Source organism: Malaclemys terrapin, chromosome 3, assembly GCF_027887155.1.
Source record: "Malaclemys terrapin pileata isolate rMalTer1 chromosome 3, rMalTer1.hap1, whole genome shotgun sequence".
In the NCBI taxonomy this organism is placed as follows: Eukaryota; Metazoa; Chordata; order Testudines; family Emydidae; genus Malaclemys; species Malaclemys terrapin.
The window spans coordinates 120,744,343-120,771,996 of NC_071507.1; the positions used below are offsets into that span (position 1 = coordinate 120,744,343).

At 39.6% G+C, this 27,654-nt stretch overlaps 1 protein-coding gene across 1 annotated transcript in view; it reads right to left on the reverse strand.

The window, feature by feature from the left end:
- LOC128834717 (dermatan-sulfate epimerase) overlaps nucleotides 1–27,654 on the reverse strand; it is a 293,933-nt gene that overhangs the window by 138,733 nt on the left and 127,546 nt on the right. The window contains exons 7-8 of the mRNA XM_054023742.1: nucleotides 12,511–12,685; nucleotides 5,198–5,295 (exon numbers count right to left, since the gene is read on the reverse strand). Coding sequence (XP_053879717.1) covers nucleotides 5,198–5,295; nucleotides 12,511–12,685 — 273 coding nt within the window. The remainder of the gene's footprint in view (nucleotides 1–5,197; nucleotides 5,296–12,510; nucleotides 12,686–27,654) is intronic.

Below are 27,654 nucleotides of genomic sequence, written 5' to 3' on the forward strand. Positions count from 1 at the left end.
GAAAGATGATGTTAATGCTGGGATCAAAGAGAGCAATTCCACATTTGGGGAAGAAAAAAAGTTTCTTTGGTGATGGTCTGTTAGAAAATGGCAGCTGTTTGAAGATGCTCAGAGGTTGGAAAGCTAGAAAAAGTCATGGTTGACATGGATTGGTTGGAGGAGAGCAGGATAGTCAAAGATGCATGATTAATAAATCTATCACAGGATGATTCCATAATATCTCATATAACTATTATCTCATTTTTGTATAGTAAGATTTTAAAAATGAAACATTTTTCCAAAGTCTATATATATATATATATATATATCTTATTTACACACACACACACACACAGTACCACTTTTAGTCACACAATTGCTGAAAAACAGAAAAATTGAGAGCTAAAACTGCAAGAGTTCCACAAACTGAGTGTAAATACATAATGGCAGTATTTAGGTCCACGAAGGAGATGCCCACTAGCACAAATTTATAGAAGCTACTCAGGGAGGTCAGCATTATTTGAGACATTTTTAATTTAAGAGAAAAATAATAATAAAAATAAAGAATTTGTTGGGGTCATGCACACCTGTTCAAGGATTAGTGCTAACACATATTAATTAGCAAGGTACTGATATCATAGATTTGTGGTTTAATGTTATAGAAGTAGTATGACATCATAAATTACCAGGTGAGACCAAACTATGTCTGCTCCATGGTTTTTCTTCAATTCATAGAACTACAAAATCTTAAAAAAAATTAATTTAAGCTGACCTTAGTTGTTCAAAAAAATGGAAAGTTCTTATATCCGATTTTCAAAAGACAGGCGTGCTGATATGGTAGACATTGCTTTACATGAACATCTTGGGACAAATCCTTAGATGTTGTAAATAAGGTACTTATAATGATTAAATGAAGCTATGTCAATTTATACAAATTGAGGATCTGACCTTGTTTATAAGATTAATGTCAAAATTTGTGAATTTTATGTACTATGAAAGTAATTTCTTTCCTATCTAAAGAAATACAGATGTGCAAGTCAGACGTATGTAAGATCCTTGAAGAGGTATTCTGGAGTTGAAGCTGCATGGCAGCATAAACCTGTTTATTAAACTATTTGATTTTTGCTTGTTGTTTGTCCATATTTTGTTAGGTATAGTTTAGTATAAATGCTTTAAAATCAATACAGAAGATTTTAATTTTCATAAGAGAATTCCATTAATATGATTTTTATTTTATTTTTTTTAAATATTACTGTATTTTTAGCACAGTTCTTTGAAGAAGTACTATATAAACAAAAATGTATTGTTATAACAACAATTAGTACCTTGGTTCTAAAAAAAAAGTTACATAAATCTTGCAACAATGCATACAATGTTCTGGCAGTTTTGATTGATGCATGTTTTGAAACGCACACAAATGAGGTACTGATGCGTGTTTAGCACAATCAAAATTAACTTTCATGGTTCCAAATGGATTAGTTCCAAAATTACGTTCTACTGAAAAAATCATTCTTGCAGCTCATACAGTATCATATTACTGCAGATAATAACTTCTTTATCATGTTCTCTTCCTTCAAATATTTATAGACCACAGTGGTTCCTCCAAAATGAAAGACTGACAGATTTAAAACTTTTCTTTAAAGGTTTCCCTGCAAAGTTTGAAACAAAAACTACAACTACAGCACCACATGTTTCAATCCAGAACCTGATTCAACAGCCCTGAACGGGGGCACAGAGTTTGAAATCAAGAAAAGGATCCTCATTTTGTAACTTGAGCCCACCTTGAATGGAAACCCACTGAAACAGGACAAACCTATTGACTCAGCAATATTAGAAAACTGGGCCAAATTTAGACTTTCTGATGGATGGGGAAATGTAGAATCATAGGAGATTAGGGTTGGAAGAGACATCAGGAGGTCATTTAGTCCAACCACCTGCTCAAAGCAGGACCAATTCCCAACTAAATCATCCCAGCCAGGGCTTGGTCAAGCCAGGCCTTAAAAACCTCTAAGGATGGAGATTCCACCACCTCCTTAGGTAACCCACTCCAGTGCTTCACCACCCTCCTAGTGAAATAGTGTTTCCTAATATCCAACCTAGACCTCCCCCACTGCAACTTGAGACCATTTCTACTTGTTCTGTCATCTGCCACCACTCAGAACAGCAGAGCTCCATCCTCTTTGGAACCCCCCTTCAGGCAGTTGAAGGCTGCTAACAAATCCCCCCTCACTCTTTTCTGTAGACTAAAGAAGCCCAGTTCCCTCAGCCTCTCCTCGTAAGTCATGTGCCCCAGCCCCCTGATAATTTTCATTGCCCTCCGCTGGACTCTTTCCAATTTGTCCACAACCTTTCTGTAGTGGGGGCCCCACACAATACACCAGATGTGGCCTGACCAGTGCCAAATAGAGGGGAATTATCACATCCCTCAATCTGCTGGCAATGCTCCTACTAATACAGTCCAATATGCCATTGGCCTTCTTGGCAACACGGGCACACTGCTGACTCATAGCCAGCTTCTCATCCATTGTAATCCCCAGGTCCTTTTCTGCAGAACTGCTACTTAGAAAAGTCGGTCCCAGCCTGTAGCCGTGCATGGGATTCTTCTGTCCTAAGTGCAGGACACTGCACTTGTCCTTGTTGAACCTCATCAGATTTCTTTTGGCCCAATCCTCCAATTTGTCTAGGTCACTCTGGACCCTATCCCTACCCTCCAGTGTATCTACCTCTCCCCCCAGCTTAGTGTCATTTGCAAACTTGCTGAGGGTGCAATCCATCCCATCATCCAGATCATTAATGAAGATGTTGAACAAAACCAGCCCCAGGACGGACCCCATGGGAACTCTGCTTGATACCCGCTGCCAACTAGATATCAAGCCGTTGATCACTACCCGTTGAGCCCAACAACCTAGCCAGATTTCTATCCACCTTATAGTCCATTCATCCAATCCATACTTTTTTAACTTGCTGGCAAGAATACTGTGGGAGACTGAATCAAAAGCTTTGCTATATCATGTTCACTGCTTTCCCCATATCCACAGAGCCAGTTATCTCATCATAGAAGGCAATCAGGTTGGTCAGGCATGACTTGCCATTAGTGAATCCATTTTGACTGTTCCTGATCACATTCCTCTCCTCAGCCCCATTGAACCAGCAGCTTTGGGCATAGGGTAGACAGGCAGTTACCTAGATTACCAAATTTTAGGAGGGGCATTGAGATGCCCACGTTTTATTGCAGGAACAAGCCATTGGGAAGAAGCCACCTGAGCTCAAGCAGCGCATCCAAGGAGCACAAGCAGAAGGAAAGGGGTTGGTAAGGCCCAACAGACTTCCACTAGAACGTTTCAGAAAGGTTTCTTTTTCCTGCAGAAAATTTTGACTTTTTAATTAGAAAACCAAAAACGCTATATTTTTGGCCAGAACCTAAATGTTTCCAGGTTTGTTTGGGGTTTTTTTTTAACAAAATTCAAAATTTTCCACAAAAAAGAAATGTATAAATAAGATGCCCACATAATTTTTTTCTACTCATTATTTAGGTGATTAACACTACAGAGTATTTTAAATTATTAACAATTTAGTACACCAGAATATGCTTTATTAAAATTTCCAAAGTTGTTTTTAGAAATATTTGTCCCTGTTACAGTATCGTCAATACTCTGATTGATCTTTCTGAAGATGAGGCCATTTTGCTCTTATTTGAGATCAAGTCAAATTGGGGGGGGGAACCCTAGCAAAGCAAAGCAAAGCGAACAAAGGTTGGAGAAAGTGTACCTAGTAACTTCTGTAGTTTGGGCACATTACTCATTTGTTGATTGTCTATTTTCTTTTGTCTCTCCTGTCTTTTTTAGATTGAAATCACTTCAGAACATGAGCCATCTCTTATTCTGTGTTTATATAATGCCTACTGCCATGAGGCCCAGATCCTGACAGGAACCTGTTGGCACTATTATAACAAACAAACCACCACCACCACCAGAGACTCAGGGAATGAAACCCCCATTTGTAGGCATGAGAAGACTGATGATTTTAAAAGCATCTGAACTAAGTTATACTTTATTTTCAATTTTCATCAAGATAAATTAGCAAAAATGCTTTTAAACTTGACAGCTTACCACTTATAAAGTCTTTGCTTATTCATTCATATTTTATATGAGTTCCTTCCTGTGCTATTTTACATCAAACTGTCAAATTGACAGCTTCCTATTTGACCTCATTCTTTTAAAAATATATATATTTAAGATACTTTTTATTACTCTTCTTCATAAATAGATATGGCATTAGAAAGTATTTCCTGTGTATTGCCACTCTGCCTTTTAAGAGTTCAAAAGGTAAAATTAATTTGGGTCTGGAGTGACACACTTTTCCAAAATCAGATGTTAAAATACAGTTCTATATGCCCTTATTTTTATTTTTTTTCCTGATTTGCACTGCTTTAGAAGTTGGGCCAATCTGCTATTTTACCCGTAAGCTTAATTTTCAGAATGTTACAGAATCATGAGGATATTTATGAAAAGCAGTCAAAACTGTTTGACTTGTTGTACATGTCTATTCACATGTGTTGATTAACAAGCCCTTCCTTTTTTGTACACCCCATTCCTTAAATGCTTTGGTCTAATAACCTAATTCACTACATTGTGACAAAGTTTGGGATTGTTTTTATTTTTTAAGTGAATGGTATGCCCACTGTCAGTCAATACTGAGCCAAATTATACATATTAGATACTTTCAAACTTTCCCCATAAATCATTTCCTCCAGCCTTGCAAGTGTATTTGTTTCTGTTTTCTGAATTTCCTCGAATTTGTTTAAATGTTTTTTAATGAATTTTCCCAGAACTGTATGCAGTATTCTGTATATGATCTTGCCTATGCAATGCAGAGAAATGACTCACCATTGTGCTCAATCATGCAATACTTCAGTATATGTAGCCCAAAGTTATATCAACTTCTTTCATTCTGTTTTAAACCAAAAGCTTACTTCATTTTTCATTATATTTTCAAGTTGCTTCCAGCATTACAACTTTTACTTCCTCAGTAACCTTTCCAAGTAGCCTGCCTTGGGAATTGAACTAATCTACCAATCTAGAATCTCTTATCTCTTCCACTTGCTATCTGAATGCTTGATTATGTCAGAGAGTTTTAACCTGCAGATCTACTAGATTGGACCCTCCATTTCTTAGATCTAAGTGTGTAAGAAACAGATGTATACGTGACTGAGTCTTACCAAGGGTTCGGAAAGGTCTTTGGTTTGGCATCTGAGAGAAGAAACCAGGTTTCAATGCATTTGTGATCACAATGTCAAAAAGCCCTGCAAAATCATTCCTGAAATGACAAAACAAAACAAGTCAAACAACTTTGAAACACTTTTAAAAAAAGGAAATAAAGCCATGTAGATAAGACCGACCGTCAAAACCGTTTTCTATAAAACATTTTTTCATGCCACTTTGCTTAGAGATTTTTATACTATTTCCCCACACCCATTTGCTTCCATTTTTAAGTTAATATATCACCGGTGAAAGCATGTTGGATAGACAGCCTATCAGACTGAAGCCTTCTATTAATTATATTAATTATTATTATTATTAATTTGTATTACCATAGCACCTAGGAGTTCTGGTTCATGACTAGGCTCCACTGCACTAGGCATACTGTGGGGTGCCTAGTGCATTGATGTCACTAGGTGCTTTTGAAAATTCCAATAGGTGCCTATCTGCATCTTTAAACATCATAGTACATTTTAAAATCTGGCCCTTAGTAGGCACATTTTCCCCTCTCTGATGTGTTTTTCCCCCCAGTTAGGACAGTTATAATATTAAATGAAACATTTGCTATTTCTAGCTACTTACCTGTACTTATACCACCTCCATGCAAAACTCACTATTTGTTATTAGCGCTACTGGTTCCATACTTCTGGCTTTTATTATGGATGGATATTTATTTCAAGGTGAAAGTGATGAAAGGAGAATGTAGTCTAATGGTCTTAGTACAAGACTGGGAGGCAGATATTTCTGAGTAATACTCCCAACGCCAAGCATGGCTCCCTCCACAACCTTGAGCAAGTCATTTCACCTCACTCCCTAAATTATATCCAGCTATAAAATGGAGTTAAAAATTCTTCTCTAAAAGTCTCTGAAGGAGGTTATAAAAATATAAATTAGTCTGAAGTAGTACATAAGTGGAAAAATGTTGCTAAACCTAATTAAATCTTAATGCTGGAATATAGTAGCAAATTTTAAAAATGCATATACATGCTATCTATTTTTATTAGAAGTGCTTCTTTGAGGTGATTTTTATTATATTGCATGAATTGGTACCCTCTAGTAAAATTCTTGGATAGCCTTATTTTGGAAGGAGGAAGTAGCAAATACAGCCAGGGTATAATGAGCTGAAATGTTAACAAATATAAAAGCAGAATCAGACAGACTGTATACCAGATGTACAGATCTGAATAAAAATATGCATTACTGACCTTTGACATGTATTATAAGAGGCTTTCCAAAAGTAAATTTGCATTCCAATAGTTATAAGACATATGCTTTAGATTATTAACTATCAGTGGAGTTTATCAGATAAGTGATTGGATTTGATAAATGACTATAGAGAGATGCAACAGAAATATGTAGAGGTTTCTTTTGAAGTTAAAATCTGACACAATCCTTTCCGCTCTCTGATTTTCGTGTATGTTAATCTTATTAACAAACATGACAGTGTAATGTGTCAGATACATGTGATCAAGTGTAGAAGGCAAAGGAAGGCATCTGGAACAGATTTAGGGAGAACCGCTGTTTTGAATATAACTCAAAGGTTTTTTTTAAAAAAAGAAGAGAGAACTGAAACTAAAGTTCTGACTAGGTCAGTTTGCTGTCAAAATGACCAAAAGAAAAGTAACCGTGACGATTTCTTCCCATTTTTCTATTTGTTTACACATTTAAACAGAACCTATTAATTAAGTTCTATCAGAAGACTTGAACTACAATGAACACCACAGATAAAATAATAATGTATTTGCAATAATAAAACCGGTTTTCAATTAATCTTTAGTTTCCTGTAAAACTGATCTATCCTAATTCAAACATAGTGGTTAAAATCTCAGTTCAACCAGAAGTGTCTTTTATGCTTTTGTTTGCTTCTCTGTTTCCAACCTTAAAAAAAAAAAAATCAGCCAAAAACTTGATTATTGCACGTGCAAGATGTAAAACCTCCTGCAGGAAATATGACTACTGTTGAAAATCTTTCATCTGGAGCTTGTGACTGTCTCTATAAAGCATTTTAGCTCTCTTTTTGTGAGTTCAATTCAGCATCACATAACACAATGGACACATTTAAATTTTTTCTTCTTTTTTCAAAGATTTTAGTGGATGGAGATATGTTTCCTGTACTTAAAATGGGGAACGCTGGTAGAACTACCTATCTCTTAAAATGAAAGAAACTTCAAGTGAAGTCACTATACTTGATTTGCACATCCAGTCAGGTATAGTACTTACTGGTAGATGTCTGAATGACACTTGTACTCACAACTTGATAGGTGCCACTAAAGAGTGAGACTAAGCTGAGGTTGCTCTCAAGATCATGCTCACTGTGTACTATGGCTCTCATATGATACATACTACACACAGTTCTGGATACTTGAATACTAGAAAAATATTGATAAACCAAAGGGAAGTCAGAGAAAATCAAGAGAAATAAGGGGTTGGGGAGGATCAATTTACAAGAACAGAAGCCAAGAACAAATATGCTTTATATCATAACTAGGGTTACCATTCGTCCGGATTTACCCGGACATGTCCTCCTTTTTGTGCTAAAAATAGCGTCCGGGGGGAATTTGTAAAGCACTCACAATGTCCGGGATTTCCCCCCTCCCCCGGAGCGGCTGGGAGGGCTGCAGGAAAGTCCCGGGCTGGACTCCGGAGCAGCTGGAGAGGAGCTCCGCCCTGCATTCTGAGCAAGTGTCTCAGCACAAAGTGCAGCCCTCCCCTTTTGCAACTGGGAGCGGTTTCTGCCATGCAGCGTAGCAAAACGGGAGCGAGAGCACTTTGTGCTGATACAAGGGCAGCTCTCCCCTGCAACCCGGTCCGGGCCAGGGACCGGGTTTTGTTGTGCAGGGCCAGGGACCGGGTTTTGTTGTGCTGGGGAGCTTAGCCACGTGTCCGGCTCGCACAGAGCCCAACACCCTGTTCTGAGCAGCAGGGTAAGGGGGGCAGGAGAAGGGGCAGGGAGGTTCTGGAGGGGGCAGTCAAGAAACAGGGGGGGGCTTTTTGGGGGGAGTGGAGAAAGTTTTGGGCAGTCAGGGTACAGGTAGGGGGTAGGGTCCTGGTGGGCAGTTGGGGGGGGGGTCTTAGGAGGGGGCAGTTAGGGGACAAGGAACAGGGAGTCTTAGGTAGGGGGTGGGGTTCTGGAGGGAAGTTAGGAGCAGGGGTCCCAGGAGGGGGCAGTCAGGGGACAAGGAGCGGGGGGGTAGGGGGCTGGGAGTTCTGGGGGGGAGCTGTCAGGGGGCAGGAGTGGGGAGAGGGATCGGAGCAGTCAGGGGACAGGGAGCAGAGGGGTTTAGATGGGTTGGGAGTTCTGGGGGGGGCTGTCAGGGGGCAGGAGTGCGGAGAGGGATCGGAGCAGTCAGGGGACAGGGAGCAGAGGGGTTTAGATGGGTTGGGAGTTCTGGGGGGGAGCTGTCAGGGGGCAGGAGTGGGGAGAGGGATCGGAGCAGTCGGGACAGGGAGCAGAGGGGTTTAGATGGGTTGGGAGTTCTGGGGGGGGCTGTCAGGGGGTGGGGAGTGGTTGGATGGGGCGTGGGAGTCCCAGGGGTCTGTCTGGGGGTGGGGGTGTGGATAAAGGTTGGGGGCAGTCAGGGGACAAGAGGCAGGGAGGCTTAGATAGTCCTGGGGGGCAGTTAGGGGCAGGGGTCCCAGGAGGGGGTAGTCAGGGGACAAGGAACGGGGGGAGGGTTGGGAGGTCAGGGGGGGCGGGAAGTGGGAGGGGCAGGGGCGGGGCTAGGGCGGGGCTTCTCCCGTCCTCTTTTTTGCTCGCTGAAATATGGTAACCCTATCATAACTAAGGGAGTGACATGGTAACCATTTATAAATACTTTGTTTCTACAGTGCAAGCAACAGTGAGGGAACTGAAAAGCCAAAGAGTACAACCAGGAGTTATGCAATTGTCATAGAAATTTCTGTCCGTTCCAGCTGAGGAATAAGGAGAGACAGACACAGCTAATCAAGCAAGGAGCCCCGGGAGGGGCAATCCGTTTATTTCAATTGCAATTGGGTTCGAGCTCATAAGTCAGCAAGAACAAAGAAAACACTTACACCAAAGCATTATATGCAGTTGACTATGATAATCTATCGCTCTATGATTGGCCAAAATTTGCCATCATTACCATACATAATTAGCAAGCTACATGTATCTGCCCCTCTTATGACCCTTTATTGTTCATCTATTTGCCCCCTCCTCCTTGCTTATTTTGCAAACTAAGCAGTTAGGTATCTACGGGACGCAGGCACAGAAAGGTCCATTGTCTCCAGGTTTGGAGTTTGGCTACATTTCCTCTTGAAGGAACTTCCTGAGTTAAGACATAGCAATAGCTGTGCTGTATATCTTCCATGTGTACGTGACAAATTTGCCCCCTGGCAGTTAAGCAGAATAATTTTATATCACGATGAACTAGAGCAAGGGAACATTTCAGATGAACATGAGGAAAAAACTCTTAGCAGTAGCATCGAGTAGATTGTGGAACAGGCAGACTCTCAAGGGAAGTGGTGGAAGCCACATTCCCTGACTCATTTAAAATAGGACTGAGCTAAACACTGAAGGCCACAATCCTACATTGGCACAGAAATGGACAAGATGAACTAGTAGGGTTCTTCCATTTCTAATCTCTACCTTTTCAAGAGAGCTGTGCTTAACAAGGGAAATCATCCTTATTGACAATGTAAAGTATGTCTATACTGCATGCATCTTTCAGTGGCGTGTAGAGTGCATACATGCATAGCCTCTGCTAGCATGAGTATATATAGAATTGTAGCTTGTGATGCATGGTTCAGGCAAATAAAGACATACCTGAAGGGTGAGGGTATGCACACAAGTATATACATTTCACAGCTCTCTACTCGGCCAAGCCATGACTCTCCATCTCCACTGCTACTTTTAGCAGCATAGCATCCTGATGCTGCAACCTTTCCCATCCCCAGGAAAAGACTCCGGCAGCTCCCAACTGCTGTAGTCTTCCCCTGCTGCAGGGAAAGATTCCAGCAGTGGGGACCTACCAAAGCTTTTCCTTGCTGTCTCCCCCCGGCCACAGCTATATGTGTCAGTGAAAGGCTATGTACAGCAGTGTGGATGTAGCAGGCTTTTCACTGTGCCATGTAGCCATACAGTCTTTAAGATCTCTTGCACACCAGTAGAGAACTACTAGAGCATTACATACCCAATTAAAGGGAGGCCCAGATGTCAATGCATGGATAGGAGTGCTTGCACTGATATAAATGACTACAGAAAGTGCCTGGCGGTAGAGAATCAGTCCCTGGGTATACTACTCATTTGAGTATTACTTTTTATTCGTTTTTGAGGGGTGGCAGGAGGAAACAGATTCCACCTTAGTGGCAGCAGGTGCAAGTCTCATCCAAAATAGTAGAGTTGTAGCTGCTGCTGCCAGGATTCTGTTTAGTCCTGGGAGCACTGGGAATGGTTTGGCAGGAGTTGTGCTGTTGTTGGGACGCAGCTGTGTCTTACACTTTTATATCAGTTGTGCTTTTCCTGCTGCAATTTCTACCCAATTTCTATATGTAATACACCCACTGAGAGCCAGAATAGCTACAATATGCTGCCACCTAAAACTGTTTTATTAATGAAGTTACACTCAGTGTGTAACCTACACCATTATTAACTTCATGGATTTGTCCCAGAGATTTCAGTGGGAGTTAAGCCCACTAACTTTGGGTTGCATTTGGCTTATCCAGCCAAATTCTCAATATTATGAGCTTGAAAAATCTGTGGATACAAATAGGTGCCATCATTGGCAGCTGTATATCTCAAATTAATTGCAGTGAACCATCTCTGTGTGAAATTATCTATTCTGCCTAAGTACTGTAAATATATGTTTTCTGTGCACAATTATCTTTTTTGGCAATCATGCATTAAGAGCAATGATAAGTTATTTATAGGCTCTTCTCTGAAGGTTACTGTATAATATCTGAGTAGCTCACATACATTCATCGGACAGTGGATTGAGAGTTGGGAGACCTGGGACAAGAGTAGAGCAATCTGGTCCTCTAGATATATCATAATATGGGTTCCCCTGTGGCCTCATCCCCGTGCTATGGCCCTGCACTCCACATGTAATGATGATGACAAAGGGTCCTACGCACTCCCAGAGAGGCAGGGTAGTGGCAAGAGGTCCCTTCTTACCAAAGTGGCAACAAGGGAACTTCTCCCCTCAGGAGCAACAGGGGCCCTTCTCAGAAAGACAGATGGCAGCTGGGAGTGGCCTTACTACATGCCTCAATAATTGGGAAATATTTGCTTGGGAGCGTGGGCTGGCCACTGCAATCTATTTCTCTTGCCATATACAGAATCCTCTGCTGAGGTGGTGTTGGTAGGGCCTACAAGAGCAGTGGGCCTCAGAATTAACACCCTATTGAGATGCATGGGGTCATTCACACTTCTCAGAACTATATTTCTAGACTCAAGCAGACATCACTGCACCTGTTAATCCCTGATCACACTTTCAAGCTTTTCTTCACAACCTAGAAACTTACTTTTTATTTAAAAAATGGAAGTCTTGATTCTGTTACAATCGCAAGATATCAGCAGATGGGGGCTTTTGGCATAGCCCTATAGGCCTATGCATACATCTGGCCCCACTTGTATGTGCCAGTGACCTGCTGTGTAACCTTGGGCAAGTTGCTTCACATCTCTGCATCTCAGTTTCTCCTCCCTTCTAAGAACATAAGAACATAAGGTCCATCCAGCCCAGTATCCTGTCTACCGATGCCAGGTGCCCCAGAGGGAGTGAACCTAACAGGTAATGATCAAGTGATCTCTCTCCTGCCGTCCATCTCCACCCTCTGACAAACAGCGGCTAGGGACACCATTCCTTACCCATGCTGGCTAATAGCCATTCATGTAAGAGCTTCAGGGCAGGAATTGCCTCTCACCATATGTTTGTACAGTGCCTACCATAACAGGGCCCCTATCCAGATTTGGGCATCTGGGGCCATTCATAATACAATTAATAAAGAAATAAGGGCCAGTGCCTTAACCACAAGGCCTATCTTTTGAAAAACTGGTTATTCAATGTGAAATAATACTTATAAAAATGTATAGTTTTTAGGACATCCCATAACTACTGAGCTCCCAGTTCTGAGATAATGTGAAACACTAACTAGAAACAGACCCAGACCAAAACCCCAGATCCAAATACCTCCTTGCATCTGAGAAAGTTCAAACCTCTGTCCTTACTGCTCAGGGCCATCTCTAATTCTAACCATGGTTACTGCTCTCTGGGAGGTCTAATCGGAAATGAACTGAGATCAACAGTACACTTACCCAAGGATGTGTTCACACAGGAGTCTGCAATAGTCACTGTGAGAGCTGGTAATTAATAGCAGGACCTTCCCAGCATTTTTCAGTTGCCTCAGCCACTTTTTTACAGACTCAGGGCAACTTTGTAAATATTTGGCTGGATCATTTTTCACTTCTGGGAAATATGTCCCACAGTTTTCTGAAAAATAAAAACATAATTATCTTCTACCAGCCAATCATATTTGCAAACTATACTATAAACACAGCAATTTTCCCTTCACTCCATAGGCAAAAGTAAATAAATAAAAAGATAAAAGATAATAAAATAAAATGTAAAAGACTGATATTAAAAAAAGCAGAGAAATCTTAAAAGTTGTACAGAGCTATAATTCTTGATTTACATAAAAAAAGGAAAAGAAAACAATGTGACATGTAATAGCAAAAAAATATATGTAATTATCTCTCTCCGGTATAAACTTCACAGCTATTGCCTTTCTTATGTTTTGTTTTCCCACATATTTTAAATCATGAATTATTGTCCTGAAAAGCACTGTAGGGTTTTGTGTATGATATATCACTTTATTGATTTTCAGTTTTTGGATATTCAATTTGAGGTTACTTAAATAGACCTGGTCTCCAGAAAGTGCTGAGCACCTGCCTCCTGACAATCAGAGATCTTAAGATATCTCAGTTTGGAGACCAAAACATGGAGGCACCCAAAATTTATAGTTACTTTTAAAACTTGCGGTCAGCACCAACTGATCTGTATCAGCATTCCTATATCAATGACATTATTTCTCAGATCCGTTTTTTTAATGCATGTCATCATTTTATCTGATAAAAGTTGATGTAATAATAATTAGGGCTGTCAAATGATTAAAACAATTAATTGCGATTAATCACAGTTTTAATCACACTGTTAAACAATAATAGAATGCCATTTATTTAAATATTTTGGATGTTTTTCTACATATTCAAATATATTAATTTCAATTACAACATGGAATGCAAAGCATACAGTGCTCACTTTATATTACTATTTTTGATTACAAATATTTGCAATGTAAAAAGAAACAAACCCCACCTAGTATTTTTCAATTCACCACATACAAGTACTGTAGTGCAATCTCTTTATCGTGGAAGTGCAACTTACAAATGTAGAATTATTTTTTTTATATAACTGCACTCAAAAACAAAACAATGTAAAACTTTAGAGCCTATAGGACCACTCAGTCCTACTTCTTGTTCAGCGAACCACTAAGACGAACAAGTTTATTTACATTTACGGGAGATACTGCTGCTCAATTCTCGTTTACGTCACTTGAAAGTGAGAACAGGCATTTGCATGGCACTTTTGTAGCCAGCGTTGCAGGGTATTTACGTGCCATATATGCTAAACATTTGTATGCCCTTTCATGCTTCAGCCACCATTCCAGAGGACATGCTTCCTTTGGGGAGAATTGTATACTATTTCTTTTATCTTTTCTACATTGCAAAATATTTGTAATAAAAATAATATAAAGTGAGCACTGTGCACTTTATATTCTGTATTGTAACTGAAATCAATATATTTGAAAATGTAGATAAATATCCAAAAATATTTATAATAAATTTCAGTTGGTATTCTATTATTACCAGTGCAATTAAAACAGTGATTAATAGTGATTAATTTTTTAATAGTGTCAATTTGTTTTGAGTTAATTGTTTGAGTTAACTGTGATTGACAGCCCTAATAATATTTAATGATAATAATAATTCCACTGTGCTCTCATGTAGCACTTTTTCAGATCAGAAAATCTCAAAAGATTTTTACAAAGAGAGGCCAGTATCATTATTCTCATTTTACAAATGGGGAAACTGAGACACTGGGAGATGACGTGACATGCCCAAGGTCACCCAGCAGGCCAATAGCAAAATTAGGAACAGAACCCAGGTCCCCTGAGTCCAGTCTAGTGAGAGCTACTCAGCTGATGTACTGCACACTGATTGTAGGCGTAAAACAAACAAATCCAACCTCTGCTCTCAGTCGAGCTCTGAATGCCCATTTTATGGGTGCAATGGAAACAGAATTTGGCCTTTACAGGCAAACATATTCTTCTGAATGTATGCCTCTAAAAGCATATTGGACTCTGAAGAATTACACTAATCAGTTATTAAGAATTAGCTCATTCATTAATGTGTCTGACTGAGAAAGATTTCTCTTGGTTTATGTCAATTGACCATTATCATTAAACTATTTTATTCTTTACTACAGTTTCCTAAAACAATATATTGTCTATACGCTCATGCACTGCAGACACAAGTTATTACCAAAAAAAACCAAAGCTAGTTTTCTAAGAGAGAAATGTTTACTAAAAGAGGCATGAATGAGACAAAGTTTAACACACAGTTTGTATGCCTCATGGAATCATCATCAATACAAGAATATTTTTTGTCCATCATTTTGTTCTATATGGAACTATCTGTAGTCATCTTCACTGAATAATATAATAAATCCCAGACAGTATTTAGACTTGTGGTATGTGAGTAATGCTATTTTTTCATTTAAAAAAATAAGAAAAAAAAAGATTTAAACCACTTGAAATTGAGCTTTTAACGAGAGAGGAAAAATGTATACTTAAAACGGTAGTCTCAAAGAAAGATAAAATATTAAATATAGCACTGTTTCATAACTGCTACATACTCAAACCTTCTAAGAACTTTTTTTCTTTTTAAAGCAACAGATTCAGATTAGGTTTAGCTGGCACAGCAACACGAGAAGAGACAGAATGACTTAATTCAGTAGCATGATATGGAGAGCTTTTCATTCCAAAAGTGGATCATTACTACCTAAGAAAACCTCTTAGAGAAAAGTTTCAGTCATAACTAGGTTACCACTCAAATTCTTCATGGAATCTGGGTCAGAAAGCACAGTGGGCTTTGCCATGGGTATACAAGTACGTTCCAGCAGTCTGTATTATATATTGTTTTAAGAACTAGCCAAGACCACCATTTTTTGATGAAACAAAAATTTACCAAGGAACGTTTCTTTTCTTTAGTGCGGATGCTGTTGAGGACAAGAAACTTGAGGTTTCTGTTGCAGAAGATGAAGTAATTTTTTTGGACTTTCATTAGTAATGTGTACTGTGCTCTATATGACAGCTCAGCCGCCCTCCATCCCTTTCATTTTTATTTAGAAAGCATCATTATGCAAGAACTGATGAGGACCTAAGAGAAATGCTTGTATGACATTCTGCCCCGTACTGGCTCAGTCTATTGAGAGAGAGGCAGGGCACGTGTCCGATATGAATAGTAGTTTATTACCTTCTCACCCTAAGGTAAATAGACCTGTTTTATCACATGTTGTTGGCACATATTTTCTTTGTCCCTTACCAAATCTTTTTTTGTCTTCTGAGGACAATTCTGTGATGTATAGTTAATCTGTGGGTTTGCTATTAGGCTGCTAGTGAGAAAAAGAAGTTCCTTGCTTCTATGTCAGAAATATATTCTGATGAAAAAGAGAGACTGAGAATGTTTATACATGACACTCTTTTCCACCATATGCTAATAAGTAGTTACTGCATGATAAATCCTTTATAAACTGCTATGTAGTCTGATGTCTATCTCTGAAATTAAAAGTTTAATCAACATTCGATTCAGCTGTGACCCAAGAACTTCTTAATGCTAACTGGCAAGGAGGTACAGAGGGGTATCTCCTCATTAAAAATGTATACATTTGGACTGAGGTTGAGATGGAAATAGGAGACAGATTTGTTGAAAATTTCTGGGTAAGGATAAAAGGGGTAAAAAAACAAGGGGGATGTCATGGTAGGGGTCTACTACAGACCACCTAACCGGGAAGAAGAGGTGGATGAGGCATTTATAAAAACAACTAACAAAATCATCCAAAGTACTGGACTTGGTGGTGACAGGAGACTTCAGGTACTCCGATATCTGTTGGGAAAATAACACAGCAAAGCCCAGATTATCCAACAAGTTCTTGGAATGTATTGGAGACAATTTTTTATTTCAGAAGTTGGAGAAAGCTACTAGGGGAGAGGGTATTCTAGATTTGATTTGACAAATAGGTAGGAACTGGTTGAGAATTTGAAGGTGGAAAGCAGCTTGGATGACAGTGATCATGAAATAGTAGAGTTCATGATTCTAAGGAATGGTAGGAGGGAGAACAGCAAAATAAAGTCAATGGATTTCAAGAAGGCAGACTTTAGCAAACTCAGGGAGTTAGGTAAGGAAGTTGAAGGGGAAAAACAATTGAAGACAGTTGGCAGTTGTTCAAAGAGACATTATTAAGGGCACAAGAGCAAACTATCCCATTGCGTAGGAAAGATAGGAAGCATGGAAAGAGACCACCCTGGCTTACCCAGGAGATCTTCAATGATCTAAAAATAAAAAAAAGAGTTCTACAAAAAGTGGAAACTAGGTCAAATTACAAAGGATGAATATAAACAAATAACACAAGTATGTAGGGACAAAATTAGAAAGGCCAAGGCACAAAACGAGTTCAAACTATCTAGAGACATAAAGAGTAACAAAAAAACATTCTACAAACACATTAGAAGCAAGAGGAAGACCAAGGACAGGGTAGGCCCATTACTCAATGGGGGTGGGGGGGGGGAGGAATAATAACAGAAAATGTGGAAATGGCAGAGGTGATTAATGACTTCTTTGTTTTGGTTTTCACCAAGAAGGTTGGTGGTGATTGGATGTCTAACATAGTGAATGTCAGTGAAAATGAGGTTGGATCAGAGGCTAAAGTAGGAAAAGAACAAGTTAAAAATTACTTAGACAAGTTATATGTCTTCAAGTAACCAGGGCCCGATGAAATGCATCCTAGAATATTCAAGGAGCTGACTGAGGAGATATCTAAGCCCTTAGTGATTATCTTTGAAAAGTCATGGAAGACAGGAGAGATTACAGAACACTGGAAAAGGGAAAATATAGTTCCAATTATAAAAAGGGAAATAAGGACAACTCTGGGAATTATAGACCAGTCAGCTTAATTTCTGTACCCAGAAATGTAATGGAGCAAATAATTAAGCAATCAATTTGCAAACATCTAGAAGATAATAAGGTGATAAGCAACAGCCAGCATGGATTTGTCAAGAACAAATTGTATCAAACCAACCTGATAGCTTTCTTTGACAGGGTAACACGCCTTGTGGATAGGGAGAAAGCAGTAGACATGGTATATCTTGACTTTAGTAAAGTTTTTGATACAGTCTCGCATGACCTTCTCATAAACAAACTTGGGAAATGCAGCCTAGATGGAGCTACTATAAGGTGGGTGCAAAAATGGTGGGAAAACGGTTCTCAGAGAGTAGTTATCAGTGGTTAACAGTCATGCTGGAAGGGACTGGTTCTCAGTCTGGTTCTGTTCAATATCTTCGTCAATGATTCAGATAATGGTATAGAGAGTACACTTATAAAGTTTGTGGATGATATCAAGCTGGGAGGGATTGCAAGTGCTTTGGAGAATAGGATTAAAATTCAGAATGATCTGGACAAACTGGAGAAATTGTCTGAAGTAAATAGGATGAAATTCAATAAGGATAAATGCAATATACTCCATTTACAAAGGAACAATCAGTTGCACACATACAAAATGGGAAATGACTGCCTAAGAAGGAGTACTGCAGAAAGGGATCTGGGGATCATAGTGGATCATAAGCTAAATATGAGTCAACAGTGTAACACTGTTGCAAAAAACCCCACAAATCATCATTCTGGGATGTATTGGCAGTAGCGTCGTAAGCAAGACATGAGAAGTAATTTTTCCGCTCTACTCTGCACTGATTAGGCCTCAACTGGAGTATTGTGTCCAGTTCTGGGCACCACATTTCAGGAAAGATGTGGCCAAATTGGAGAGAGTACAGAGAAGAGCGACAAAAATGATTAAAGGTCTAGAAAACATGACCTATGAGGGAAGATATAAAAAATTGTTTTTTTTTAAGTTTGGAAAAGAGAAGACTGAGAGGGGACGTGATAACAGTTTTCAAGTACGTAAAAGGTTGTTACAAGGAGGAGGGAGAAAAATTGTTTTTCTTAACCTCTGAGGATATTACAAGAAGCAATGGGCTTAAATTGCAAGGGAGATTTAGGTTGGACATTAGGAAAAACTTCCTAACTGTCAGGGTGGTTAAGAACTGGAATAAATTGCCTAGGGAGCTTGTGGAATCTTCATCATTGGAAATTTTTAAGAGCAGGTTAGACAAACACCTGTCAGGGATGATCTAGGTAATACTTAGTCCTGCCTTGAGTGCAGGGGACTGGACTAGATAACCTCTTGAGGTCCCTTCCAGTTCTATGATTCTGACTCGGTATCAAGTTGCGGAGGTGAAAACCAGGTTTCCTGTTAGAAAGGAGATGTTTATTCACCTCTTTCTATGTTGTGATGTAAATTAAGCACTGTAAGCAAACACAACGGATGCCCATTTACATACAAAGTCAGATGTTAATAAAGAGACGTGAAATCAGCAGGAAGAGAGCACACAGGAAAAAAAACAAGCCTTGGGAGATTAGCCTGTCTATGAGCAAAGACAATAAACTTTGGGGTTATTTTTAGCAGGCAAAGAAGACACCCTGCACCTAGGAAGTAAATGGACAGTGCATTTGCATTCATGAAAATGGAATTTGAGCCAACCTTGGTTGAAAACTCTGACAAGGACTTTGGGTGGGTGACTTCTTTAAGCAGGAGGTTAACCTGCTAGTTTAGTCTCTAGACAGCATGTTATGATTTTATTTTATATGTAACAAGGATAGAGAAGAAAACAACAAAGTTTTTATATATCCAGCAAAGGAAAGGAGAACATAAAACAACATATTGGCACTGCATATGGGAGTCATACCATGCTTTTGGCAAACAGTACAAATATGACACATAGGGACTGTTCCTGAGAGATCATCATCCAATAAACCTCATTGACATCAGTGCATCTCTTAGGATCAGGCACACAATCATTTAGGAGTCAAAAAGTTTCAAAAATCTCTCATGATTGATCCCTAAATCTGTGCCCGGTCAAAAATAAATTTTAGCGTCTTCTAAGGAAACAAAGCTCAAAAACAAAAAAAGGTACTACTTCAAAATGGGTGACCTCTGGCTGCAAGTAGATCTGCAAATGATGGCTCATCACCTGTATATTTCCTAGAAAATAAATAGATTATTTTGTATTTTATTATATCCCTCCTAAATTTTTTTCCCGTCCAACATATGTCAATGTCAGAGGGGAACGGGCATGGGGACAACAACAACAAAAGATGTGTCCCAACTTTTCACCCCATATGTCTATTTATAGCTTTCACATGTCTGTAGATATGCCAAAACCTCCGCTGACAATCCCTGGCTCTTTAACAGAACAAAAACTTTCACAAAAAAATGTCAAAAACTTTTTTTTTATATAATACAAAATGGAACCAAGTAAGAAGTATCAGAATCAATCAAGTCTGCATCTCTCCATCTTGTGATGGTTGGAGAAAGCATAACCCAACAAAGACATAAGTGTTTTGCGAAAGCCTCTATTAAATGTGTGTTTCCATGAAACAAAGGCAGATTTTCAATTTCCACTCTAAACAAGTTTATCTAACTTCCTGAAATATAGCCTATGCTCACAAACAGGCAGTCAGTCTCTCAATATTTTTTTCCAACAGCATTTTTAAAAGAACAAGAAGATAGAAATATAACTAAATAAAAGGGCTGTTGTTTAGCACAGTAGAATATTAATACATTGTCAGGATATTTGCAAGTACAGACATTTCTTATCTGTATTGATTCACATTGTGTTTCCAAAGTTATATAAAGTACTACTTCTACACATTCAAATCTCTCCTTCAGGTCTAGGTTCTTTTGGGGTTTTTTGCCTAACCTTTCACTGACAATTAAGGCTGTGATTCAGGGCTTGTCTTCACTACCCGCCTGGATCGGCAGGTAGAAATCGATCTCTTGGGGATCGAATTATCGTGTCTCGTCGGGATGCGACAATTGATCCCCGAATTGACGCGCATACTCCACCAGCCCAGGTAGGTGTAAGCGCCATCGATGGGGGAGCCGCGGCGGTCGATTTGCCGCCGTCCTCACAGTGGGGTAAGTCGGCTCGGATACGTTGAATTCAGCTACGACGTATATCTTAAATCGACCCTCCCCCCCCAGTGTAGACCTAGCTTTAGTCATAGAAGTAACGGATTCCGAGACTTCCAAAGACCTCAGTGAATTCAGCCAACCCCGGCTGGGAGCTGTAGGGTCCCCTGCCAGCAGGCGGACCTCCCACAGCTCCCAGCCGCTTTGGGTGGCAGGGAGACCCCCGCAGCTCCCTTGCCACCCCGCAGCTCCTGTCATCCCCAACACTTGCTGCTGCTGCAAGCGGCAGGGGGGACCCCCCGGAGTTTCCAGCTGCTGCAGATGGCAGCAGGAACCCCCACAGCTTTCCGCCTCTGTGGGTGGCACGGGAACCCCTGCAGCTCTCCCCTTCCGTGGGCAACAGGAGGGACCCTCAGAGCTCCCGGCCTCCATCGCAGCAAAGGGAACCTCCAGAGTTTGGAGCTGCCAGCAGATGGGGACCCTGGAGCTCCCAGCCCATCTGCAGGCTCCTCATTTTATCGTAGATATTTTTAGTAAAAGTCAGGGACAGGTCACAGGCTTCTGTGATTTTTTCATTAGTACCTGTGACCAGTCCATGACTTTTACTAAAAATATCCGTGACAAAATCTTAGCCTTACTGATGATCAATTAAGATTCTGTTTATATCTTCATGCCTCATCTTTTAATTATTTGTGTTACAACTCAGATAATAGACTCCTTAAGGCAGAGACCTTTCTAAAGGGTATATGTTTTTATGAAGTACCATGCACTCCTATATTACTATATAATCAATAATAAGTGTTCCTGAAACCTTTACATATGCTAACCTCCCATTAAAGTCAAAGGGAAATGTGTATGCACCGTGACCGTAGCTTTGTCAATTTTTCCCAAACACAGTAATGCAAACATAGTCCTAAATCTATTCTCCATCTCCTACAAGCATGACATCAAATGCTCAGTTTATTCTGCAAGTGCAGATACCCAGTTCAATGTGCTAATACTGTACAGTACTTCTGTTGGGAAGGAGGGAGGAAAAACTGTCATTTCCCTTGGAGTTCTTGGTTATGCCACTTCCCTCTCAAGGCCTAATCAAAAGCCCACAGAAATGAATGAATGAAAAAAACTCCTAGTGATTTCAATGGGCTTTGGATCAGGCCTGTAGAGCCACTATACTGGTCTCCCAGCTATGTCTGGATCTTCAATACATGTGTGCATGGTTTTTAAGGAGATTTATTTTTGGCAGGATGTCTGTCAGTCCAGAGTTCAGAATCAATATGTTTCAATGCTGTTAATGGTTCATAAAGGTTAGCTACTTGATTGAATTATAAGGAATGTACCAACCATTTGTATGGTTTGACTGTGAAGAAATACATTCTAGAACTCAACCAAATACTACAAGCTATGAGCTGCCAATTTATAGCTTGTATCAGGTGGCTTTTGAGATGGTAATCATTTCTTGCAATTAAACGTAGTATTTAGGAATGTGATTTAAACCCCCTTTCAATTCATAAAACATACAATTTAGTTATCAATATCTTTTTTGAACTGTAAAGCAACTAAGATCTTATGCAATTTATCTAATGTTTACCTACAAAGAGATTTGCAGATGCTATTTGTATATTTGAGAAAAAAAGACAGAGTTTAAATAAAAGTCTTCATATAATAATGAATAATAACAATACCCATCTGTAAATCTCAAAGAACTTTTGTATTCGGATTGAAAAAGAAAGAGGCCTCTTTGCTAACCACCTAAAGGTCACCTCATCTCTCTGTGGCAGATCAGTCTCTCTTGTATGAACTGCTAGAATGAACTTGCAGCAGAAACAGATGACATATTTCTGCCCCAAAGAGTTTACAATCTATTTTGAGCTATGACACCACAAATGAAAGGAAGAGAGGGAGAAAGAAGATAGGAAAGGGAAGTGGCAAGGATTGTCATAATAAGATCAGTTTATTATGTACAAGTCTTACTGGTGTTTCTCATTTTCTTATTTTAAACTAGAATGGGTGTTGCAGAAAGAACAAAAGAAGGCAATTGGGAAGGATGGAACTGTCAGCATAATGACAGATGAGGGAGAAAGCAGGGATGGGTAGGCAGAGAAAAATGTGATTATATGTTGGAAGCCTGGGTTAGGACAGATATCACTAATGAGAGAGAAGGGGATTGATAATGATGGCAGACAAGGAGAAAAGGTTGTGAAAGTAGAAAGATGGGAAGCGAGGAACAGGTAGAAGTCATGTCCTCAGAATACAGGATTCACAGATTATTAGGCCAGAAGGGACCACTGTGATCATCTAGTCTGACCTCCTGTATAACACAGGTCATAAAGCTTCCCTACATTAATTCCTGTTTGAAATAGAGCATATCATAAAAACAACCACCAGCATCCAATCTTGATTTAAAAAAATATCTAGGTTTGGATAATCCACCATAACTCTTGATAAATTGTTCCAATGGTTAACTATCCTCACTGTTAAAAAATGTGCACTTTATTTTTAGTCGGAATTTGACTAGCTTCAATTTCCAGCCATAGAACCATGTTTTACCTTTGTCTACTAGACTGAAGAGCCCTCTATTATCAAATTTCTGTTCCCAATGAAGGTACTTCTAGACAGATCAAGTCACCTATTTAGCTTAACAAAAAGAAGATTAAGCGATTGAGCTCCTTGAGTCTATCACTATAAGGTATGTTTTCCATTTCTTTAATCATTCTCATGGCTCTTCTTTTTGATTTTTTCCAATTTATTAATATCCTTCTTGAATTGTGGCATTCAGAAATCGACAAAGTATTCCATGAGCAATAGCACCAAATACAGAAGTAATATAACTTCTTGATATTCCTACTTGATATTTCTGTTTATATCTCCAACGATCGCATTAGCCCTTTTGGCCAAATTGCTCCTGAGGCTACAAACAGCTCTAGAATTAAATAGCAGTTCACTGCAGGATCAGATGACATCAGTACTCTGGGATCTTCCCTGATTACCCTTAGGAGAGCTTGTCAGAAAAAAATTAAATTCGGTGACCAAAAAATAGGACAAAATTGTTGCAAAAATCTCATGCCATTTATTGTTAGCTCAGTAGGTTTCTGGGTAGAATTCAAGCCCTAAATAGTTTAAAACTGGGTTACATAAGTGGGTGTCTCTCCCCGCAGGCCATACTGCTATGGTTACAATGGGTAGAAGCAATATTGCTGGAGCATCCTTGGCAGAAGAGAGAGACCTGTTGGTTGGTCGTGCTCCATGAGGAGTCCTCAAGCTCTAGAATTTGCCTCCCATCTTGGCACATCACGGTCCATAATTGTTGACTTTCTTGATTCTCAGGGTGGGACAAGTTGTTTTATTATTATGATACCCGCTGTAGATGGGTTTGTATTTATTTTATTACCATGTCTTCTGGGGCAAATGTGTTAATTGATTGTTGGATAAAGATCAGCATTCTATTAAGTATTAATTGTGAAAATTATATAAGGATGTTCAGTGCATAACATGGGTGTTGGTTTGCCGACAAATCTAAATAAACCACTAAAAAACTAATCTTTCCCCCACCATGAAGAAATATGTCTGTTTACTGTATGTTATTCCCTTTCTAAACAGAGGTGGGTACAAACCAAAACTCTGATCTGAAATCCCGTTTCTGCAGCTCTAACTCCAGACAGTGCTTCAAAGCACTCACTACGATAAGAATGTAGTTATATTTTTTCTAAATATTTTTATTGGAAGAAAAAAGTGACATATTCCTCGGAGTATATACAGAAAACATATAATTTTTCTAATGAGGTGAACATTTTTGTCTCATTCCCAAGGACCTTCATTTTAACAATGGCAACATTTGTTCAGCACAGCCCTTGGGTATTGCAATTACAAACTTTCTTAAGATACATGCATGATGTTCTCTATGAAATTTCAAGTTTTGCAGCTGTTACCTAAATTTGTTGAATATATGCCATGTCCACACTTGGATAATGGAAGGAGTAGGAGAAGGAAACTACAATCTATGAGAGCCATAATAATGTTTTGAAAAATATTTATCACAAAGGGAAAATATAAAAGAAAGAGGCATTTGTAAGTTCTTCATAAAAATGAAACTAAAAAGGAACACTACTAAATATATGAAACATCCAGAAGATTTCAACAATAAAGGGGAATTTGCAATAGATTGCTCACCTCCTGACTTTACAATGAGTCTAAATGTTCAAAATATTTAGAGTATCAGCTTCACACACTTTTTCTGATACAAAAACCTTTCATAATTTGCCAAATGCTTGGTTTAATCAGAGTTTAAGCTGGGATGGTACTTGCTGGCAGTTTCCCTGGGCCTTGCCATTCTTCCCCATCAGAGAAAATTTCTACCAATACAGCCGCTACACCAGCTTTGATATTACTCAGCATGGGTAAAACATGCCACACGTTTTAATTAGGTTTAGCTATTTGGCTCTATGGACCAGCAGTAATTCAGGGGAGACAAAATTGTTAAAACACAACTTTAAAATACACTAAAATCCATCAATGTTAGTGTCAAATTAAGAAGTTCTGCAGGATGCTTTGTACCTGCCACATGGAAGGGGAAGAAAGTGGGTGAGTTGAGGAGACAGAGGGTGGAGGGGAAGTGATATGAATTTTCAGTTGTTGCAAAAAGAAAAAACTATTTGCCTTTTCAAATGCTAGCACAGCAGCTTAAGAAAAATCGTGGAAAAATCATGGAACAGGTCCTCAAGGAATCTATTTTGAAGCACTTGAGGAGAGGAAGATGATCAGGAACCGTCAACATGGATTCACCAGGGACAAGTCATGCCTGACCATTCTGCTTGCCTTCTATGACGAGATAACTGGCTCTGTGGATATAGGGAAAGGGGTGGACATGATATGTCTTGACTTTAGCAACGTTTTTGATACAGCCTCCCACAGTATTCTTTCTAGCAAGTTAAAAAGGTATGGATTGGATGAATGGACTATAAGGTGGACAGAAAGCTGGCTAGATAGTCGGGCTCAACGGATAGTGATCAACAGCTTGATGTCTAGTTGGCAGCCGGTATCAAGCAGAGTGCCCATGGGGTTGGTCCTGGGGCTAGTTTTGTTCAACATCTTCAACATCATTAATTATCTAGATGATGGGATGGATTGCACCCTCAGCAAGTTCACAAATGACACTAAGCTGAGGGGAGAGGTAGATAGGCTGGAGGATAGGGATAGGGACCAGAGTGTCCTGACAAATTGGAGGATTGGGCCAAAAGAAATTGGATTAGGTCAACAAGGACAAGTGCAGAGTCCTGCACTTAGGAAGGAAGAATCTCATGCACAGCTACAGGCCGGGGGACCAACTGGCTAAGCAGTAGTTCTGCAGAAAAGGACCGGGGGATTACAGTGAACGAGAAGCTGGATATGAGTCAGTGTGCCCTTGTTGCCAAGAAGGCTATTGGGCTGCATTAGTAGGAGCATTACCAGCAGATCAAGGGAAGTGATTATTTCCCTCTGTTCGGCACTGGTGAGACCACATCTGGAGTATTGCATCCACATCTGGAGTCCCCCCCCACACACACTACAGAAGAGATGTGGACGAATTGGAGAGAGTCCAGTGGAGGGTAACAAAAATTATTAGGGGGATGGGGGAAATGACTTACAAAGAGAGGCTGAGGGAGCTGGGCTTATTTAGTCTGGAGAAGAGAAGAGTGAGGGGGGATTTGATAGCAGCCGTCAACTACCTGAAGTGGGTTCCAAAGAGGATGGAGCTCAGCTGTTCAAAGTGCTGGCAGATGACAGACCAAGAAGCAATCATCTCAAGTTGCAGTGAGGGAGGATTAGATTGGATATTAGGAAAAACTTTTTCACTAGGAGGGTGGTGAAGCACTGGAATGGGTTACCCAGTGAGGTGGTGGAATCTCCATCCTTAGAGGATTTTAAGGCCCAGCTTGACAAAGCCCTGGCCAGGATGATTTAGTTGGTGTTGGTCCTGCTTTGAGCAGGGGATTGGACTAGATGACCTCCTGAGGTCTCTTCCAACCCTAATCTTCTATGATTCTAAGAATGAAATTTCCTAATGAGACCTTTAAATCTCCCTATGTCTGGTGTATTTATCTTCAGTTGCTAGCGGTCAGCTAAGAGGTCCATCTGGTATAAAACTGGTGCAACCAAAAATATATAGGCAGAAATGTTTATATCAAAGTTGAATATTCTTGATCCCTGTCCATTTGAGCTATAGTCATGTCCCTTCAACCTCTTCTACTTTTTCTTGTGTGTGCATTCTTACATCATTACACAGCATGTGTATGTGTGATTCTAAAACATTTAACATGCAAGATTTTACCTATTCAACATTTTGTCTGCTGCTCATGCAGTCCTGTGATGTCTTATTGGAAATAGGGAAGTCAATTTCCCAAGCACAAGCTATTTGAAAGTGAATTTCAGAATCTCATCTTTTATCTGCAATGTGTTGTTACTGCCACCTAGTGAGCAGTATATGCATTTCACCAGGAAAAACTGACAAAGTGTAATCATCTAAGGAGAGCAAAAGTCTCCCAGATATGAGGAACCCTGGCTATCACAAGGACTGCCACTCTCTGTGGCCTTCCACAACAGCTGAATTAATCTGGGTCTATGGGGCTGAGAGTGTTCAAGTGAAGCTCACGGGGGTTCTTATGAAAAAGTCCTAAAGAATGTAATAATGTTGAAACTAACAGAGTTATATAGACACTACTCTAAAAAGAACTATGTAACATAATAGTGAATGGTTTCAGAGTGATAGCCGTGTGAGTCTGTATCAGCAAAAAGAACAGGAGTACTTGTGGCACCTTAGAGACTAACAAATTTATTTAAGCATAAACTTTCGTGGGCTAAAACCCACTTCATCAGATGCATGCAGTGGAAAATACAGTAGGAAGATATATATATATACACACACACACACACAGAGAACATGAAAAAATGGGTGTTGCCATGCCAACTATAATGAGAGTGATCAGTTAAGGTGGACTATTGTCTTTATTCAAGCCTAATTTAATGGTGTCTATTTTGCAAATTAATTCCAATTCAGCAGTTTCTCATTGGAGTCTGTTATTGAAGTTTTTTTGTTGTAGTATTGCCACTTTTAGGTCCGTAAT